Below are 21,585 nucleotides of genomic sequence, written 5' to 3'. Positions count from 1 at the left end.
AATTAGAATGCATACACCAACATGTATTACAAAATAAATCAGACTACATCCACCAATATTACAGATCAATCAAAATACATACACAAATATGTACTAGCGTCACTCCCATCACTCTTTTCAGAGCTTCCCCGGGCCGTTACACATTACCCTAATGTGTAGTGCTGCTTCCCATCACTCTATAGGGAGATTCCCCGAGCAAGTACACCAGTCACCCTCCATCACTCTAATTAAGAGCTTCCCCGGACAAGTGCAAGTATACCCCTCATCACTCGCCTAAAGAGATTCCCCGGGCCCGCAAGCACAACGCCAATTTAATTATCTCGAGCTTCACCGGACTAGTACCCCACGTCACCCCCATCACTCTTACATAAATGTAAGAGATTCCCCGGGCGGTTACACATTACCCCAATGTGTAGTGCTGCTTCCCATCACTCTATAGGGAGATTCCCCGGGCAAGTACACAATGTCACCCTCCATCACTCTGAACAAGAGCTTCCCCGGACAAGTGCAAGTATACCCCCCATCACTCACCTAAAGAGATTCCCCGGGACAACACGCACAACGCTTACTATCCACCACTCGTTTAATAACATCATCTGACCAAAATACCCATATACAATAATCCTTACAATACCAATCCAACCATACCATAACGCCCATATCATATCATCATCACATATTCGCCAACCATGAACTTAGCATATATTCAATATATTCAAATGCATAAGTGAGACTATCACAATACCATATCATTAATAACCTCAATTCTTCATTTAACATGAAACTCATAATCAAATCATATACAACTATGATTTCAACAGTACTTAACCATCCAAACATCATTCTCATATCAATTTGCAATCTCAAACAGATCACCCAACATTCCCATATCAAATAGATATATCAAACAATTCAAAACAGTGTACACATAACACATTTTCTTTATATCCTTTTAATACTCATATTTAGGTAACTCAAACAGCTTTGAAACCATCACCAACAGTTCCGAAGGGTCAAGAACCCCCAAAACGACCTAGAGAACGTCCAAAACGGACATCCGGAACCCCCAAAACTATCGAAAACAAATTCTGCAAAGTGCAGGTGCGAGTTAACTATTTGGACGAACGTCATAAACCATTGGACGGACACTGTTTGGACGAACGCTGTTACTCTTAGTCGAGCACTATTGGGACGAGCGTTGTTACTCTTAGTCGAACACTATTTGGACGAACGATGTTAAAGCTAGCGCTTCATGGACGAACACTGTGAGATCAAACACTAGGCCGAACGCTCAAAACCGAACACTATATTGAATTCAACACTGATTGAACGAGCGCTTTACTATCAAACCTTATGAAGACCGAACGCTAATAAACCATCAACTGACCGAACACTACTAAACCAGCGAATGAACGAACGCTACTAACCAACACTTGAGCGATCGTTACTAAACCATAACTTCAGCGATCGTGATTTAAACCAATGACCGAACGCTATTATTATCCCCTAAAAGCGAACGCTCTCCATACAAGGACGAACGCTGAATGCCTAAGCCAAAGCATGATTATGACCGAACGCTACTACCAAGAACGAACGTTAACCAAACCAACATTTGGCCGAATGCCACTCAGCACATGGCATGACCGATCGTCAAAATCCGACATGGACGAACGGTCAGTTTTTCGCATCATGCAGAATTCTGCAGAATGGTAGCAGAACCTCCCTTGACCATTTCTAACCACTTTTCTCAACGTCTTAGACTCTTAATTCTCGTTTTAGACTTAATTAAACTTATCCAAATGATTCTAAGCATTTCTACTACCATTTTTTTAAGTGATTAAAGTTCACTTTCAGCTCCAAAACACTAACTTCAACAACTTAGGGACCCAAATTTGATTCTACTACTTGGAACATGTTTTAGACCACTTTTATGTTTCTAACAAGTCACAATGGACTTGTCTAGACTGCCCAAACAGTCCAGGAACACTGCAGCCCTCATTTACTCAAAATCCCTACCTCACTTCCTCTAAAATAGCCCAAATTGACCATAAAGACACTTGATTTCCTTTCTAACAGCACTACCACCGAATTTTCATGTCAACACAGATCCAACATACACAATTCCAATAATCATCTCATACTTCCATCAATTCATCCAACAAAAAATTCATTAACTAAGCAAAACACACAATTTTCGTATTCCATGAAAAGTGAGTTAAAACTTCCTTGTTTACCACCCTAATTCACACCCAAATCCATCAAAACTTCATTTACGCATATACCAACATGCTAGAACGAATTTCCATCATCCAATTCACATATATTCATCACCTTACACAATTATTTCATCATCCAACTTATGCAGAATTCATAGATTAAATCTAACTTCCCTTACAACTTTACCTTCAAGCTTCTTTCATATTCAGAATTCTCAATCCATCATTTAATTATCTCACCTTATCATATGATAATAACAAGTCCATAGATTCAAACAGAAAACCAAAGATCAAGGATCAATCTAACATCATCTCCATATGCTTAAAACATTTCATCCAATTCATACAAATTTTCCACAAAGTAAAATACATAGATTAGCTCCCCTTACCTCTTGAAGATCTTAACTTCTTCTTCCAAGAGAGTAACTCCTCCTTTCCTTGGTAGACCAAGCAAGCTCCAACACCTCTGCACACTTAGAGTTTCGTTCTCCTCACACCAAAAAGCTCTCCACTCTCCCCAAATTTCCAAATCTGATTTGGATTTAAAGAAATGGCTCCAAGATAAGCTAGGACCCAAGATATTGTAATTTAGCAATAAAAGACCAACATCTGGCCATCCTAATCCATTTTCCAGCCCAAAATCCGGAAAGAATGGTTTGTGGGAAGATTCCCCAACCTTGCACGCTCAAAAAAAACGTGTTCCAGGCTGTTATGTTTCCATAACTGACGTAGCTAATCGATTAACTCAAGTGCTAATCGATTAACACGAGTCCAGAGGTTAAAACACGAAATTTTCTCTGTAACAATCGATTAACTACAGCTGTTAATCGATTGTTCCAGCAAAGAAAAACTCAAACAGCACATCTGTCACAACTTTGACAGATCGGTTGAACCCCTTCCCGAAGTCGGAATTAGGCGTATGAGTACTCGAATCGAAGCTCTTTGAGTCTACTTTCCAATGGAAAAAGAATCAACCCAAAATATTAATTGTATAAAAAGTTATACATAAAATAGTAAACTATGTCAAATTTTGACAGCATTCTATTTTACACTACAACTTGAAATTTTTACAACTTGGTAAAATTTTGAGTTTACAAGGGTCTTACAGGAGACAAGTGGCGTGTGGAGGTTGGGGAGTTTATTCTGCATTGAGAAGAGAAAAATAATTCTGAAAAACTCTCCCTCTTCCTCCTGCATGCTTCATCTTCTTCTCAGAATTTCTGCTTCCAAATTCTCTACCCTCTCTCTAAACAGTTTTCATCTTTTCTCTAAGATAACTCACTATCAAACCTCTGATCTTATTTCAGAAACCATAGAAACCTTCTCTGCACTGTGAACATCATTCTGATTCGAACAGAATTGAGAACTGAACTGGTAAGTTCTCGTCTTTGCACCTTCGTCCATTTAGTTCCTGCAAACCAAAATTCTGGTTGCATGTATGAGTTAGAAGTCTGATCTGTTTACGGTTTTGGTGTGTTAGATTAAGTTGAAGTGGTTGAGTGAATTTCTGATAAAAAGCAGTGAGAGCACGAGAGAAACTCTAAGCAATTTGGAAGTACACTGCTAGATCAGGTAAGGGAAGCTTATATGTTTAATTGATACTGTATGTTATATGTTCTGATTTGCATGTATGAAAAATCTGAAGTTTTAGCTGTTATGGAAGTTTTCTGATATATGATATGATTTCTGGTTTTTGATTGATCTGATATGAACAAACACTGCTCGTATGTATTATATGATGTTGATTTTGATTTAATTGCATGATTGATCTGATTATGTGTGAATGGAGTATGATTATTGTATAGTTGGAATGATTAAAATGTTGAAATCGGTATGATGATGATGTTTACAGTGAATTGAATCTGGAATGAAAGTTATGAAGTTTATAAAATTGGAAATCTGGAAAATTCTGTTAAGATTGAAAAATCTGAGATTTCAAATCATCCCTTCTGATAAATGACGCTCGTCACTGTACGGTCTTAGACCGTTCGGTTTTCAGTAAAATAACTTAGATTGGGATTCTTTCATTTGGAAGGAATTCTGCTCATGAATAAGTAACGCTCGGTATTATACCGAAGCGTTCGTCCTAAATAGCGTTCGGCCTTCTGTTGAATGTTAGTCTTTGATAGCGTTCGTCCTTATGTCGAGCGTTCGTCCTTTATATTGTTCGGCCTTATGTCGAACGTCCGTTCTTAATAATGCGGTCGGTCTTATCACGAGCGTCCATTCTAAATCTCGCTTGGTCTCATATGTAACGTCCCGGCAACTCACAGGGACCGTTGACTGCCCCCACAGACCACCACCAGGCTTTCCAGTGTGCTTTGTCCTCACTCGCACACTTTCTGGGAAAACTTCCCAGAAGGTCACCCATCCCAGAATTACTCCAGGCTAAGCACGCTTAACCATGGAGTTCTTATGAGTCAGGCTACCGAAAAGTAAATGCATTTTGGTGATATGAGTAGCCAAATCAATCCCTTTTAAGCTATCCTTCAATTGTATAGTCCCATACCTACACAGTCTCCAGATCCCTCTCATTCCGGTGTATGTTCGATTCATCCATGTGTCCCTTCCACCGGAAGCCTTGCCAGGAGCCGCTCCTTGTCTGTGCCCCCTGCACCATGCTCCCTGCACCGGCGTCACTCCCCGCCCTCTTATCAGTGCCCGGGTGTCACATGCCCACCAACTTCCGAATGGTTCGTCCTCGAACCACACCGTACTGGGAGAGGCTAGGCTCTGATACCATCTGTAACGTCCCGGCAACTCACAGGGACCGTTGACTGCCCCCACAGACCACCACCAGGCTTTCCAGTGTGCTTTGTCCTCACTCGCACACTTTCTGGGAAAACTTCCCAGAAGGTCACCCATCCCAGAATTACTCCAGGCTAAGCACGCTTAACCATGGAGTTCTTATGAGTCAGGCTACCGAAAAGTAAATGCATTTTGGTGATATGAGTAGCCAAATCAATCCCTTTTAAGCTATCCTTCAATTGTATAGTCCCATACCTACACAGTCTCCAGATCCCTCTCATTCCGGTGTATGTTCGATTCATCCATGTGTCCCTTCCACCGGAAGCCTTGCCAGGAGCCGCTCCTTGTCTGTGCCCCCTGCACCATGCTCCCTGCACCGGCGTCACTCCCCGCCCTCTTATCAGTGCCCGGGTGTCACATCATACCTCGCGTTCGTACTAATTGAATAATCATTTGATAAAATAGCGTTCGTTCTAAAGTATTGGACATTCATTCTCCGTACGTCCGTTAAATCTCTGGCCTTAGTTTTCATTATGCAACCATTTTCAAATATGATTCTAAGTATTCTTGACCCTCCATTTTGTATTAAATCTGGTTCATGTTTTTATCACAAATATTTTCTAAGTACCAGTACACTTCAAGTCGAGTCAGTTCATCTAACTGGCCACATAGAAAATTACGTTTGTTGTATATTTCCCTGAGTATCCAGTAACTTTATTTGGACGTTCGTCCTACTTTTTAAATGGATTGAGCGTTCGTTATTTTTGACTCCTGAACCTAATGATGTAAAAGATGATGGAATATGATAAGTTAAAGTGTGAACACTATGAGAACTGAATTTATGATGTTGGATTTTGGGACGAGCGTTCCAGGGAGGAACGTCTCATATATATATATATTGAAAGATTGAATTGGTAAAGTATGACTATGGTTAGCTAATGCTGGCTTGGTCCATCCTGATATTCCGTGATGCTCATCTTCACGTAGAAGGGAGTAGTCATGTGTGGGAATGGCAGGAGGTCTTTCGTATCCCTCACTTAGCAGGGGCGAAGGATTAACCTCGAGTGGCAGCTGTTGAGGGTATCCCAGTTACTACATCACTCGGTGCAAGGACGCCTGTAGCTACACGGTTCATACAGTCCGGACGGTCTGTCTTATGTATCTTTCTATGTTAAATTACATGAACAAGTTACTTGATGTGTGTGTGAATCGAATTACGAACTGTATGTGTGTTGTATTAATTAAACAGTATAAGCTTACCCTTGCATTTCCATTGTGTTGTCTTGTATATGTATATCCGTCTTGTCAAAATTGCAATGATCATCCGTTGTGGATGTGAGCAGATGGTGATGCATCCCTTGAAGTCATGCTGGAAGAAGAAAACTTGGAGGATGCAAATCTGGTGGAAGTTGAAGTTAAAGCTGAGCCTTAGAGCGCTCGTTAGTTTAGTACTGTATATGTATATTAGTTCATTTTGGAACGTTCGGTTATCATTTTTGTAAAACCGTTCGTTATTAGTGCTCGTTATTTTTGAGCTGAAATTTGTAACTCTGAAACCTTAAGTGTTCTGTTTTATTTTCTCTGGACTTGAATACGCTCGTTAATTGTACACCAGCCGTTAGGCTTTGAACCTTGGTTTCCTGTTAATATTAAGACTGTTTACTGTTCACTGTTAATTGTAATTAATTCTGAATTATGGTATTACTATATTTTGGGATGTTACAACATATCTGCTGTAAATGGTTTGAGGAACACCCAAGCACTTGATCCTGATTTGTTGATAGGAGCCACTATGACAAGGCTAGATGATGCAAAAGGCTGACAAAAATCCACAATCCTTGTACGGTTAGTTACAATTGCAATGTCTCCAACAACAACATCATATACCTAAACAATTTTCAAGGATTACATGTTATCAAAATTAAGACAACACTGAATAGAAACAAATGCTGATTACAAATTTTTCAATTTTTGTTCTCTTCTTTTCTCACAGTGATTCTACCCAAAAATATTATAAGGAAGAAAAATAAAGAACTGGTAAAAATTTTTACAAACTTTGGAGCAAGAAAAAACATAATATTATTTCATCCATAAGAATTTTTACGTATAGCATAGCTGCCTTTTAATAAAAACATTGTATGTCAACTCAAAAACAATCGTAACTAATTGAATAGATATATATGAATTAACCAACATTGACTATGTTTCCTTTTTCATCATGGGTATCACTTAAAAGCCACGCGTAATCCTTGGACATCATTTGAAGTTTATGGGCAATAGAAAAATTTCTCAAGCTCGGATCAGGGTTGGCATGAATAATATACACACGAGGACCAAACAATTTAGATTGATTAAGTTGGTGATTTCATCCGGATCAAACTTAATACTCAAAGGAAGTTTATAAGAGATTTTCAATCTCATTTTTTCAAGTTCATCACTCAATGCATATTCTCCATTTCTTCCGTAATCAAGCTCAAAAATATGGTTTCTATTTAAATACATAAAAATCCTAAATTTATGAAAATATAATATAACTCAACATACCTTTTTCTTGTCTTAATATACTTCATCCTCGTGATCAACTTCCTCCATTGCAACAATACCTACACTACCAAATAAGATCCAAAAATATTAGAATAACAACGTATCATACATAACCAAAATCATCCACAAACAACATCATACATATATTATACATTCATTCCACTCAAATAAAAAAAACGAACCTTGAGTGAACACAACGTGTGCCGGTTGGAACACACACGAAGAAAAATGTGTGGGTGGGACTAACAACCCCGAAAACCCCTCTTTTTCGTACACTCCGGCGGCACTCCGGCGATGCTCCGGCGGTGAATGCAAAGGTCCGGCACAGGGAGGGAAGCAAGTGGGACGAATCGAGACTCAGAACGCGCCCCTAGTTCGCTGGGTCGGAGGGAAGACGATGCCGCCTTCGTTTTGTTGGCCAACGTCGGAGCTGCGGCGGCCGTGAATCGGAACCGGCTGGAGGGGTTGAATAGCTCCGACACGGCCTTCAACGTTGTCCGGCGGCACTCCGGCAAGCACTCCGTCGGACCTCTCTCTCTCGAACTCCCTTTCTCCAACTCTCTCGGCCTCTCTCTCTAGGTCACAGTCTCCCCCTCAACGTTCGCGCTCGTCAGATTTCATTTCGTTTTTCATTTTCCACGTGGACCGCTCACATTTAGACACCTGTCCCGTGTCTAAATGTTGTCAAGAGAGGTTGTTCGAGTATCATTTTCCATTACTCATCCAATTTGTTGAACAATTGTGAAGAAGCCTTAAACATCTGCCACTGTAACTCAGCGATTTGATGTTGACGATGATAATCGTTGCGCTCATCACGGTCATACTTTTTGGATTCTGCATTGCTCCAGTCAACGGCAGGCGGCGGAGGAACAGAGCCGTCGGATTCTTCCATCCGTACACTAACGACGGCGGTGGCGGGGAGAGGGTGCTCTGGTGCGCCGTCAGAGGCATCCAAGAGGAGATCCCTGACCTTGACTGCTGTATCTACACCGGAGATCATGATGCCACCCCGCAGTCGCTGATGGCTCGAGCCCTAGATCGCTTTGGGGTCACGCTTCTCTCCTCCAAAGGTACATTCTTTTCTTATTCTCTATCTGGTTCTTCTTCTTTTCTGTTTTTGGATGTGGGGTTTTTTTCTTTTAATCTTTCGCTTTCATCGTGGCTTTGTATTATTTGAAGTAGGTTTTTCAATTGCAGTAATGATGAGAGAATAGAATATCATAGAATGCTTTTCTGGGTTCATAAGTGTTTTTAGTGTATGCTAGAATATTAGTCAACTCGTGGATGTTGTTTATCTGTTAATTACTCCTATTATGGGTTCGGTTATTAGTGCTCTCATAACTCATGAATTAAATTTATTTTGTTTTCTGCTAAAGAATGAGTAGATTAGGATCAATGGATCTAATTTTTAGGTGGAAGTGAGCCAGAGAAAGGCAGTAAAACATGGTATTGCTTGCTTAGCAGGTTGAGTTGACAATAGGAAGGAGGGGATGAGGGATGATTTAGCCATGGAATAAGATAGTGTGCTGATTATATAAAGTAAGAAAATATTGTTTTAATAAGAAGCATTTATTTTGGCACCAATTGTCCAAGAATATACTTGATTTGTTTAAAGGCTTAAACCTATCTGTCTTGTTGTCCTGATTTTCAGGTGGTTCATTTGTACAAGAGAAAGTGGATCGAAGAAACCACTTATCCGCATTTTACAATGATTGGTCAAAGTCTGGGTTCTATGTATCTTGCTTGGAGGCTTTGTGCAAGTTTACTCCTTTATATTACTTTGACACAAGTGGATATGCTTTTACATATCCACTTGCCCGGTTGTTTGGATGTAAAGTTATTGCTATACACATTATCCCACTATCAGTTCAGACATGCTATCTCGTGTTCGTGATCGCAGCCTGATGTATAATAATGATGCCTTAATTACCAAAAGGTTTGATTTCTTCTAACTATGGGATTTGTACTTATTGTTGCCTCTTATAGACTATCATGTTTCGGAAATTTTCCTCACTTGTTAAATGGTATCAATTCTATAGTTTCAATATTACTTAGATTTGAATATTATACCCTATTCAATTGTTTTGAGCGTAAGAGTAGAAGATAATCAATCTTTTTAAAAGTATTTTGTTGTAGAAATTGGAAAAGTTGAAGTTTTTCATGTGAATGTTCACCTTTTGCATGTGTCTCCTTACCCTTCAGTGCATACACACTTCCATGCGGTAATTTGCACTAAATTAACACTATTTTGTCTCTTCCATGCTTTAAGGAATTTAACAGTTATTTTCTTTTTGTTGCAGTGTTTGGCTTTCAAGATGCAAAATAGTCTATTATACATTCTTCAGCTGCTTGTACGGGATTGTAGGATCATGTGCACACCTGGCTATGGTCAATTCATCTTGGACCAAATCCCATATTGAAAGTCTTTGGAAGTTCCAGATCGTATTAAGAGAGTATATCCTCCTTGTGATACTTCAGGACTCCAGGTTTGCAATTTGTTATTTATAGTCCTAGAAACGTTATTATATTGTATGGTTAATGTTTTGCATTTTTCTTTCGGTTGGGTGGATAGCTTTCCCTATTGCTTGTTACTTTGTGGCATTGAAGTTTCTTACGGTCTGTTTCTTCATGTTTCCTCCCGGTGTAGTATGTTTACCAAATGTTTAAAACTTGAGAAGTGAAGTCTCAATATGATAATTCTATGTGTGTTTGTTTGTTTGTTTTTTTTTTTTGTTTACATAGTTTGGTTATGACCAGTGAATTCTAACCGGTAACCAATATAAACAGGTACTTCCCTTGGAACGATCAACAAAAATTCCAGTAATAATATCTGTTGCACAATTTCGACCGGGAGAAGGTGGGCACATTCCTATCAATCTTGTGAACAAAAGGTACAACCTTTTATGTGGCTCGTTTGAGCCTTTGTTGGTTAAACCAATTTGACATTTTTTTCATTAATATGTAGGCACACACTCTCCAACTTGAGGCTTTTTCAGCTGCCATTAAGAGATTAGATCCTACCTTACCAAAACCTAAGTTCCAAATTGTAGGTAGCTGTAGAAATAAGTCAGATGATGACAGACTTCAAATGTTAAAAAAGAAAGCAATTGAGCTGAATATTAGTGAACAAGTGGAATTTCACAAGAATGTGACATACAGGTTAGTCCCAGTGGATTTTCAGTCTTTCCTCCCTCCTTCTGATGATCATAAGAAACATTTTCTCAGCAGTATAAACTATTTAAAAAAGTTATATTTTGTACAATGCATACCTTTTATTCTTTAGTTGATGGTATATGGTAGTTATCAGTCAAGCTAGCGTTCAGTGCAAATTCTGACATTGGGAGACTGGAGGTCTTGATTGCCTTGGTTTTTCTTTTCCTAAATCCCAATTCAGGCTGATATTTAAAGTTTCAAAACTTAATTAGTAGCCAATGCTCAGGTTCCTTAACCACTTTGATTAACCAAACACGTATTTTAAATCCATAATGAAAACTCCTAAACCACAGCACTAGCTACCCCTATTTCTTGAATTTACAAGGCTGTGGTATTTATAATAAAGAGTAAGGACATGTCACAGTTTCCCAATTCCTTCTTGAACATTACAGCAATCCATGAATGGTCACAGCTTTTTGAACCGTCTTTTCTCCTTGAAAGTAAAAGTTTCTCTAATTAGCTGCTACAAAAGCTCTATAAAATTAACTTTTTTATAGAGCTTTGTCTGGAGAAAAATCCAATAAGTTGGGGTGAATGCTGAGGAAGTAGAGATATTGCATTCAAGCCAAGGAAATAGAAGATCAATTACTTGAAAAACAGAAAGTTTGGTCTAAGGGTGGTTTAGCATATTTTGTCAACGTTCTTAGAAATAATATTGTCTTTAACCATGTTATCTGCCATATTTGTTCATCTACATTTTAGCGATATAAAAACCAGCCTTACTTATGCATCATTACTGGAAACTTTATGCATATGATTGTTTATCATGGCTATTGTTTTGTCAGTTATTTTGGAGAGGAGTTGGGATGTGATCAATATTTTAATTCTAAAATCAAGTTAGAATCCTTAATCTAAATTTTTGAACTAGGATGGATAAGTCTTGTATAGAACATTTTGGTAGGGTATTGCACAATTTTAGTGGATTAACTCTGTCTCTTAGATTAGATTATTCTTACGAGATATACTTGTCAAGTTTTTTTGAGTTTTACAAACCCTCATGGATGGTTAGTGTAATTTATTTTTTGTTTTTTAACTACCATGATGTTACACTTGGTAAGCCTTTACCCTTTTCTTGCAAAGTGCAAAACTTTATGTTTTAACATTGACATCATGCTTCATATTGTAGAAGATTTGAAACTTGGAATTAACTTTATCAATCAATCCGATGTGTTGTGTCAAAGTCAAACGCAGCATATATTCTTTTTTATTAACTAAAGCATTCATAATTTTGGTACTTCTCTTGAACTTCTGATGATTAGATGTGGCTCCTTTAAAGTGCATTCTTTCAATCATCAAGATCAATGGCCAGGTTGATTTTTTTCTTTTTTATGTTTTTTTTATCGGTGAATGGCGTTGATAGGGCTGCAAATACTTTCCTTGTAAGAGATTTCAGTTGTTTTTGTACTGGGTTGAGATGCATGTTATGTTGCTTGTAAACATAATGGCGTTGATAGGGCTGCAAATACTTTCCTTGTAAGCAGTTTGGAAAATAATCCTTTGTGCATCGGTGTTAGTGAGCCTTTGAACTGGGTTGAGATGCATTATGTTGCTTGGAAACAACCTTTAGAGGTCGGTTGCATGGATCGGTAATTGGCTTGTGAATTAGCCAAGAACTCTGGATTAATGACTAACAATTCTTTCACTGAAATGAGTTTATCATTTTTATCACATGAATTCATTTTCTTAGTTGTCTATCAATTGTTTAGATTATATTTGTAATTTCAGAACCTAAACTGTAAATGCTGTAACTCCTACTAATACATATGATGCTTGCCTCAACCTACAGAGATTTGGTTGGACTTTTAGGGGGTGCTTGCTGGGATTCATTCGATGACAGATGAGCATTTTGGCATTAGTGTTGTAGAATACATGGCTGCCGGTGCTATCCCAATTGGTAGGCTTATGTGCAATTGCACATTTTTGTAAATGCGTATATTTTTTTGTCTATATTAGCAACTCTTGCATGCATTAATTATTCTTGCAATATTTGCTTGTCAGCTCATAATTCTGCTGGCCCAAAAAGGGACATTGTGCTAGATGAAGATGGACAGCAAACAGGATTTCTTGCCTGCACTGTTGAAGAATATGCAGACGCCATTGTGAGGACAGTAACAATGTCGGAGACAGAGAGACTTAAGGTGGCTGCAGCTGCAAGGAGAAGGGCAAGGAGATTTTCTGAGCAGAGGTTTTATGATGACTTCAAAGCTGCAGTGCGTCCTATCCTGTGTCATTTCTAGGTGATGTTCTAGCATCAAATTAACATGATTGTAACATGAGAATATACACCAAGAATTTTGTTACGAAAAAGTTAAACTTTTGTTACATTGTTCTTTCTTACTAGATGGTATCTCTTGCTCTTTGTACCAAATAGTAGATTACTCACTTGTACAGAAGACCATTGAAAGTTGAAGTTTTAGATCTTGAAAGTAACTATTTTATTTTTTTCTTTAATATATATATAATTGTAAACCAAGCTCCTACATTCCAACCTGCCCCTAACCAAGTCTACTACGTAGTTTGCGATGATGAGGCAATTTCCCTGGTGAGTTATGCTTTTCAAAAAAATTATTACTGTATTTTAAATTCTCACAAATTACCAGTGTATACATATATGATAGTGTTGCTATAACATTGGTGTGGCCAAGAATGTGATTAATCTGCGAAAGAAAATCCTTGATGATGATTTAGGGGTTAATGGAGGTAACATGAAGAGGAGAAGGAGAGGGAGTGTTACGACAAACTGGGCATGTGTTATTGATGCGAAGCCACTCGTCTATGCAATCTGCATGGAAGCAGTGTTCGCATTCAGGAATGCATCGTATTGTCTCTTTGCTGTTGTACTCTGATAAGCATATCCAACAGCAACCACCGTTGGGTCCAGGGACTCTTCTACTCTCTCCAAGCACTACCTTCTCATAGGACTCAATGGTGGACTCATCCAAACCCGTTGTAACAATCTGTGGTGCTGGTAATACTGTGGCTGGTGCAGACCTTGCAATAGCAATATTACTAATGTTGGCTAGTCTGTCCTTGTAGCACACGCAACATGCCATCACAATTGCAAAGATTACTGCTGGTCCAGCAATGCACAATGTGATGATTCTGAAAATTTGGATTCCTTGTTGTGATGGACCTGAACATTGAGCCAGAAAGAAAACACTATATATAAGGTTGTCTTTTTTAGAATGGTATCTGAAATGGGACTGCAGAGGAACCTTGTTTATTAGGAAATGTCATCAGTAACAGCAAATCGATTAATAGAGACATCTTTGTTCTAAGAGTTGGGCTGACTTTAATCTGGCTTTAGATATTAGGCTGTTGCTTCTTACACCCAATCAAACTTCTTACTCTCCACCCCATCAAAAAACTTCCGGAAAATCCTTTTCATAATAGAAAGGGGTGATTGCTTTCACAAAAAATAAATAAATTCCAGAATTGTTTGTGTTCAGAAAAATAGATTCCATAAGTGATAGGGTGCTGGTAGAAATGTGATAGGATGCAGGAAGCAATAGCCTTGATATTATAACCTAGAACAAAACACTATTCAATTTGAACCCTACAGATTTAGGTAACTAAATTGACATTATTCTTTAGACTGTTAAAACTCAGTACCAGATCCTAGAAATTTACATGTATTGTTTCTGATTCAGTCAAGTTATCTCTAAGTCAGAGGGTGTATTTGGTTGATGGATTGACGTATCACTATAGCACTTTATATAGTCAATTAGCATAGAATATATGTATGTATGTATATTTACGACTTCTACTGACCAAGGTTATGGTGTTTTTATATAAATAAGTTCACGTTCAGTTGAAGAACAAGGAAAGCAAATTCTTAGAATAGCCACCACCAATCTAGCATGTATATATGTCAAATGTAAATTAATTTCAAAGCTCCAGTCAAGGAAATATTTTATTTATATTTCTAAAAGAATTGAAATATTATTCTATTTGACTTGATTTATTAATTTAGATATATGTAAAAAACGATTAATACATTTTTTTCAAAATTAAAAACAACAAAGAAAATGGGCAACATCATTATAGTTACTAAAATAAGAAATAAAATATTTCCCAGATTATATAAATTTTTGAATAATGTGTTCAAACACAAATAGGAAACATTTGTTAAGCTAGTAATCAAAGGTAAACTAAATTTTAAGCGAACTTACTGTATTAACGTTGAATTGGGTTTTAAGAATTCACGGATTAATGTGAAATACATTTTTAGTCACCAAAACTAATGTTTCAGTTATTTGGTGTATGGTTGAAGTTCAAGTAAAAATGTACGTGTATATGTGTGTATTATATATATATATATATATATATATATATATATATATATATATATATATATATATATATATATATCGTGAACAAATCTAACTCAAGAAGTGTCGTGAAACAATTAAAATGGAGGTTGTTTTTATTTTACTCTGAAATCTAATGAGTACCCAGTGATAATTGAAAAAAAAAAAGATTACGCATTACACTTGCCTTGCATTTCTCTAAAAAAAAACATTATTTGTATTGGTTTTAATTTAATGCCAGCATGCAGATCAAATAATGAAGTCAACTCCATAAAAGGTAAACAAAACAAAATTACGCACATATCGTGAATACCACGTAAAACCATTGACCAATATTTTTTTTCCCAGTAACTTCACATCATGTGACCAACTGCGATAGATAGAGCTCCGGTGATGATACCACTCAAGTTATTTCTCTTCGTTCTTTGTAATATTAGGTCATTTAGATATAAATCCATATAGAAGATATTTACCTGTTTGGTAAGAGAAACAGAAGAGTTGATTGTTGTTGTTTCGATCAAACCCACACAATTGTTGTTGTGATTCACAATATCTGCAGTCAGGTGTATCCCATGTCAATACAAGATCTTGACTAAACTCACCTTTGAAATTAGGCTTAATTACCTACTTAGTCCCCATGTTCCGAGGTAATTTGCTGTTTAGTACCCGGTTTTAAAAATGTAGGCATTTGGTACCTATGTTTTGAAATTTGTATCAATTGAATCCTACCCACTTAACGCCGTTATAAATCTAACGTTTTTCTGACTGTGTATGTGATTTGTGGACGAGCGGTTATGGACGAGCGTTCGCTTCGTTGGACGAGCGTCCTCTTCTGCCTGACTGGGCGTTCGCTTCGCTGGACGAGCGTCCTCTTCTGCCTCGCTGGACGAGCGTCCTCATCGCTGGACGAGCGTCCTCTTCGCTGGACGAGCGTCCAGCGAGGCAGAAGAGGACGCTCGTCCAGCGAAGCGAACGCCCAGTCAGGCAGAAGAGGACGCTCGTCCAGCGAAGCGAACGCCCAGGCAGAAGAGGACGCTCGTCCAACGAAGCGAACGCTCGTCCATAACCGCTCGTCCACAAATCACATACACAGTCAGAAAAAACGTTAGATTTATAACGGCGTTAAGTGGGTAGGATTCAATTGATACAAATTTCAAAACATAGGTACCAAATGCCTACATTTTTAAAACCGGGTACTAAACAGCAAATTACCTCCGAACATGGGGACTAAGTAGGTAATTAAGCCTTGAAATTACTATCATACTGCTGCTCTTGCCCTGCAACTGGGACAAAAAGACTGCTAATAACGTAGCAAGATGCAGGTAATGGATTGGGCAAATTCAGTGAAGGGACAGCTGATACAAAATGTGTGGAATTACTGAGGCAGTCAATGGGAATGAACTGTGATCCTTCGTTCTGAAATGTGCAGCTTAAGAAGGTGTAGTTACGAGTAAAAGTGTGAATAAAAGGAGAGGCCTGAGACATTGAGGCTCAGAAGACGTTTGGGGAGGCAATCATCAGGGTCGTAGACTTGTATCTTTTGTGCGAGGTAGTTAATGTTGCGCACGTAGAACACTCCAGAGTGAGGAAGTTTTAGCAGTGCTTTGCTATTATTCGTGCAAATTAAATTGAAACCAGGATACCCACAATAAGGATTTTGCTCATCTTCTCGTTGAAAGGGGAAACGAATAATGATGTTATTGCTGCCACAAAAAGAAAATTGGCAATCACTTGAGGCATATATGACAGAAAAGATGAAGGAAACCACAAAAAGAAAAAGGACTTCCAAGATGCCCATTATTTTTCAGATGTAAAAGTCTGCGGTAGGAAGGGAACGGACCAGGTTATAAGAAGAAGAAACCGTATTTTAATAGTCTATACAAATTTAAAAGCAACATTTGAAAATCATTTTACATTATATATTGATATAGTGTAATAAATTAACAGATATAAAGAAGGTATGACTCGAGAACATTATAATATAATTCCTGTACTTGTCACATTAGCCATTGTGGGGGAGGATATTTAAAATCCTCAGTTCCTCACCAATGATCATTAAGTTATTCGAATTTCGTTAGTTTGTTTCCAGTGTACACTGCACAAATCATTCTATTTCATGGAAGCAGATGGATGAAGATCTAGAGAATACTTTCTATACTTCCATACAAAATAATGTTTGGTCATCACTAATTTGCAACTTTCCATTCGGAAATATTATTTGTCATTATCTTTCAATGCTTAAACCAGAGCTACATGTGGAAAATTAATGGATTATAGAATAATTGTTTTCGGGTCCTTGAGTGTAGACTTGTATAATAATGCCTAGAAGACATTTTAAAAGCTAGAAAATAACTACCCAATCCCTGCCCCTCTCAAAGACAGGTTGGAGATGAATCACAGGAGCTGTTGAGAGATTCTAATAGAAACAACTTCTCCGTCCGTCCCTTCCCTCATAGCATGGTATTTCACATGAAGACCTGCGTGTATCGAAAAAAACAAGAGAAGACTGTAAGCAAAGCAAAGACGTGAAAATGAGTTACTAGACCGGTGAAATTAGCAAGGAAATTCTTGAAAGGAAATATGGGATTTAATTTTGCCCATATTTTTCAGGTAATTGATGCACAAAGCTGTCAAGAAAAAGCTTTTTTACCTTCATTTTCTTGTAAATTAGTATTCACAGCTACGGCATGAAAAGCGATCATGGCCTTGGGTTGCCAGTCATTTGCTCTTCCAATCCAAGACTTGTAATCAAACACCGCTGCCATTTAATGAGGAAATAAAAACAGATTGTTTAATGTGTTAGTGTGACATAATTTACAGAAACGCTCATAACCTAAACCCCGAATCATTCTGAGGCATGATGATATTATTATTGAAGTTCGTTTGTGGATTATCTGTAACTAAAACTACTCAACAAAATTTTAAATGTTTCTGGATCTATTGTGACAAACAGAAGGTGATCTCTTTTTACACTGACAATAGACCAAGGTTTATTGTCAAGAAAATTGACAGGGTTACTGAGTAAGCCGACCGAAGTATCAAGATTTACCCGACGTTGATGAATCCCCCAGGTGTTTGATGTCAAAAATGGAGCCAGCAGCCCCATCTGCTCGTTTTTTTATATCATGAGATCCTACAAGCTGGTAATCCCAGCTCCCACTTCGGTAGCCTTCACAGAGGAATAGTTCTATGTGCCTTGCATCTAGCGTCTGCATTGTTCCTATATAAGTGGGAGAAAGTTATCAATTTAAGTTTAATCTAGCTTCTCTTAATGGCAAATCCTTGCTGTACAACACAGTGATCAGTGATGTAAATTCACGAGAGCATTATTTGTCTTGTCCAAATTAGAAGGCAATGGCAGTACAAAGGGATTAGGGATATTCAGGGCTCTTCGGATTGTATTCAAATTACCGTCGCACGTATTGAGGTCACAAACCGGGCATCTTACTGGCTGTAGGTCTGAAAATTTAACCACAATAAACAAATGAAATTAATTAAATACAACTGAGATAATATGTTGACATATTCATTTCAAGTATAATCTCACAATCCAAGTGTAAAAGTTAACTTGGAAGTTACCAGCTATCCAGACTCCTGATTTAACATTGTCTAGCACGCAACAACCTTGAGACCGCAACAACTTTTCAATGCTTTCTCCTTTCCGTATCTTTCCCGGAAGACTCAGTCTCTCTGCCAGGACGGCTACAGAAGAATCAAAAGAAAAGGCACCGATACGCATCCAATCTGATGGTACATGATGATATGAATAATAAGTTACAACATTGATAATTTTCTAAATCTAAGACAATGCTGCACATATTGCGCCTGTAACACATCTTCTGTTAACTGGACTACGCTTTAGTCCTAAAACATGTGTACTCTAAGAAAGACTCAGTCAGGGATTGGGTAAATTCTAGAAAGGTATACAATGCACTAAGAAATGGCATTATAGCATAACAATCAGAAACACGGAGGACGAAGAGTGTGTGCCAGAAGTCGTTAATGGTCTCGGGTCAGTTCAAGAAACTGCATTCACAGATTTATCTGCTTTGTTGATATTAATTGATTCACTAAAAGAAATTCAAGAACCGTTTAAAAGAAATAGAATATCATGAGATAGAGAAACCAATGGTCAACTTAGTCTTGTGAAAAACGGCGAATAATCAAATGGTTGGTCATTGACTCTATCTATTATAATAAAAATAGTATATATATAATATAATTTTACAGATTAATCATAAATTTCAAATTATTACTACTAACACATACGAATATATAAAATAACAGTTAATGAAATTTTACAATTAAAATTTCAAAAGTATTATTATAAATAAAATAAGTGATATAAATGCTTAATAACAATACAAATTCATAAAAAATTTAAATAATATAATTTTGTAAATAAATTAAATATATAAGGATAGAGATAGATAGAAATTAGAATAGATAATTTGGATTGGTTTAGATATGCTTCCAAGTGGAATATCAACTTTGCCTTATTTACCCACAGGTTTTGATGAGGTCAGCCGTTCACAATTTTACAACTTTTGACAATAATTATAATTACATAGAATCTATTAAAATTTAAATAATATTATTTTTATTCTTACTTTATACTTTTTCCATACTTCCTGATCTATCTTGTGTTGGAAATTATTGTAAAAATAAATTACTCTAACATTTATTAAGAATAGAATGAGGTTAATATTTATGTTGATACTAAAAGTTAGTATAAATTCCATAAACTCAATTATATTTAAGGATTAATTAGACTTTTGTCAAAATTGAAATTAATATAAAAATAATTGGTGTTTTTTACATCTAATATGAATAAATGATCTTTAGAGTAAATTCATTTTTATTGAATTAACAGTGCTAGTTTTTCCATAGTTTCACGTGCTAATATAACTAAAATAAAGTCTCACTGTACAGTGTCAATACGTTAATTTAAAAATAGAAAATACCAAAATTTAATTAACATGTTTGTTAATTTTTTATATTTAAAACACTGGAAAGTTTAAAAAACTGTATATAATTAGAGAAACATGACTTACTTCACTTAAACAATAACTTTTTAAATTTCAATTAACGCCTGTGGTTTTTTTAAATAAATTAAGAAAAGTAATTAATATTTTAAATTTTATAAAAATTACTGTATTATATATTTTTATTATACCTCTTATCTTTATTAAATCATTGCTGTATTATAACAATTACTTTTCAAAGAAAAGACTAAATACTAGCCAAACCCATTATGTGTCTTTTGGTTTTACTTTTATGAAGGAGAATTTACCATCCAGTTAAGAAAATTCAAGCCTCTAATTTCATTGTTTAAAGGATGTAAAACAGAAAATTAGGGCTGCCAAGTGTGGCTACCAAAGAACCAACTCACCTATGTGTTTCTCTTGTTGACGGAACATGTAGGAGTGGCTTCCATCTGAAATTTTATTTTAAAATCGAATTTAGTCTAACTATGCTACCACTGGATTGATTGAACATTGAAGAAGAATGGAGAAATCTTACCAAATGCTGACGTGTACAGCTTGCACCACCTGAATGTCACGCGTTCCGGGGGTGGAACCTGAAGATCACGCAGGCACACGAACCTCCATATACCGTCCTCCATAATAACACGCTGGAACCATCGGCTTGTTGCTGCCAGCATCACCAGAGATTTTCCATCCAGAAATTTAGCAATCTCTGTCCAAATGTCCTCTTCGAACCTTCTCGTCCAAAGTTCACAAATTATAAGGTGTTCAGACAAGAATAAAAACCTTAACTAACCAAAGCACTAGAAATGAAAACATAGATTCTAAATTTCCCTTAAGAATTAAGCTTTCCTACATGCATATAGAATCTACAGTTAACTACGTTTTTCAAATTTTCAGCATTTTCAAATTAGAAATTGGAAGGAAAAAACAGAGAGGCATCCATTAATCTGTATTAGTTAGAGCCATAGAAAACAAGGATCTCATATTGTTAATAGTTTTAACCTTTTCTATTTAAGAAGTTCATAGAAACCAAATACACTTCAGAAGGTAAAACAGTCCGAAGAGAGACTAAGCTGTTTAAAATTTTTAAATAAAAAATGAATGTAACATCCCAAAATACAGTAATTACCATAATTGAGAATTAATTACAATTAACAGTAACATAAACAGTCTTTGCATTAATCAGGATTAAAAGCCAAAAGGCATCAGTACAAAAGAACGCGCATAACGCATACAAGGGAAAACCTGGAACGAACGCTCTTTGATATATAAAACAACGTACGTCAAAATAGAGGAATATAAGATTAAGACGAACGGCCTAACAAAATACTTGGCCGAACGTCAAACTACACTAACATTTACAGTCCTGATCTAACGAGCACTCTAAGGCTCTGTCTTTACTTCAACTTCCACCAGATTAGCTTCATCCAAATTTTCTTCTTCCAGCATTTGCTCAAGGGATGCACCACCATCTGCTCACATCCACAACGGATGATCATTGCATTTTGACAAGACGAAAGTACATGGACCATAGACAACACAATGGAAAACGCAAGGGTAAGC

At 36.9% G+C, this 21,585-nt stretch overlaps 1 protein-coding gene, 1 long non-coding RNA gene and 2 pseudogenes across 2 annotated transcripts; 1 reads left to right on the top strand and 3 right to left on the bottom strand.

Moving 5' to 3' along the window:
* Positions 1–6,340: 6,340 nt before the first annotated feature.
* On the bottom strand, positions 6,341–8,558 carry LOC148200412 (uncharacterized). The gene is made up of 3 exons (XR_015786318.1): positions 7,691–8,558; positions 7,509–7,567; positions 6,341–6,851 (listed from the first exon to the last, which is right to left on the bottom strand). It is a non-coding gene; the product is annotated as an uncharacterized LOC148200412 (long non-coding RNA).
* Positions 8,559–9,940: 1,382 nt separating this feature from the next.
* LOC148200411 (GDP-Man:Man(3)GlcNAc(2)-PP-Dol alpha-1,2-mannosyltransferase-like) lies at positions 9,941–13,163 on the top strand (annotated as a pseudogene).
* Positions 13,164–13,261: 98 nt separating this feature from the next.
* On the bottom strand, positions 13,262–16,966 carry LOC148200410 (putative RING-H2 finger protein ATL21A; annotated as a pseudogene).
* Positions 16,967–17,216: 250 nt separating this feature from the next.
* LOC148200409 (putative F-box protein At3g61730) lies at positions 17,217–20,833 on the bottom strand. The gene is made up of 7 exons (XM_088114646.1): positions 20,555–20,833; positions 20,424–20,468; positions 18,611–18,775; positions 18,443–18,490; positions 18,081–18,251; positions 17,682–17,789; positions 17,217–17,508 (listed from the first exon to the last, which is right to left on the bottom strand). The coding sequence occupies exons 1-7, from the start codon at positions 20,694–20,696 to the stop codon at positions 17,426–17,428; spliced, it is 762 nt and encodes a 253-aa protein (XP_087970772.1). The 5' UTR covers positions 20,697–20,833; the 3' UTR covers positions 17,217–17,425.
* Positions 20,834–21,585: the final 752 nt, after the last annotated feature.

The sequence above is a fragment of the Vigna umbellata genome, chromosome 4 (genome assembly GCF_029865625.1).
Source record: "Vigna umbellata cultivar VRB3 chromosome 4, Vumbellata_1.0, whole genome shotgun sequence".
Lineage (NCBI taxonomy): Eukaryota > Viridiplantae > Streptophyta > Magnoliopsida > Fabales > Fabaceae > Vigna > Vigna umbellata.
This window is presented reverse-complemented; position numbering and strand designations above follow the sequence as displayed.

Coding starts and splice junctions, on each gene's coding strand:
- LOC148200409 (XM_088114646.1), bottom strand. CDS start 20,696: ATGCTGGCAGCAACAAGCCGATGGTTCCAGCGTGTTATTATGGAGGAC. Junction 20,469..20,554: donor GCTGTACACGTCAGCATTTG/GTAAGATTTCTC, acceptor ATAAAATTTCAG/ATGGAAGCCACTCCTACATG. Junction 18,776..20,423: donor TCAACAAGAGAAACACATAG/GTGAGTTGGTTC, acceptor ATGTACCATCAG/ATTGGATGCGTATCGGTGCC.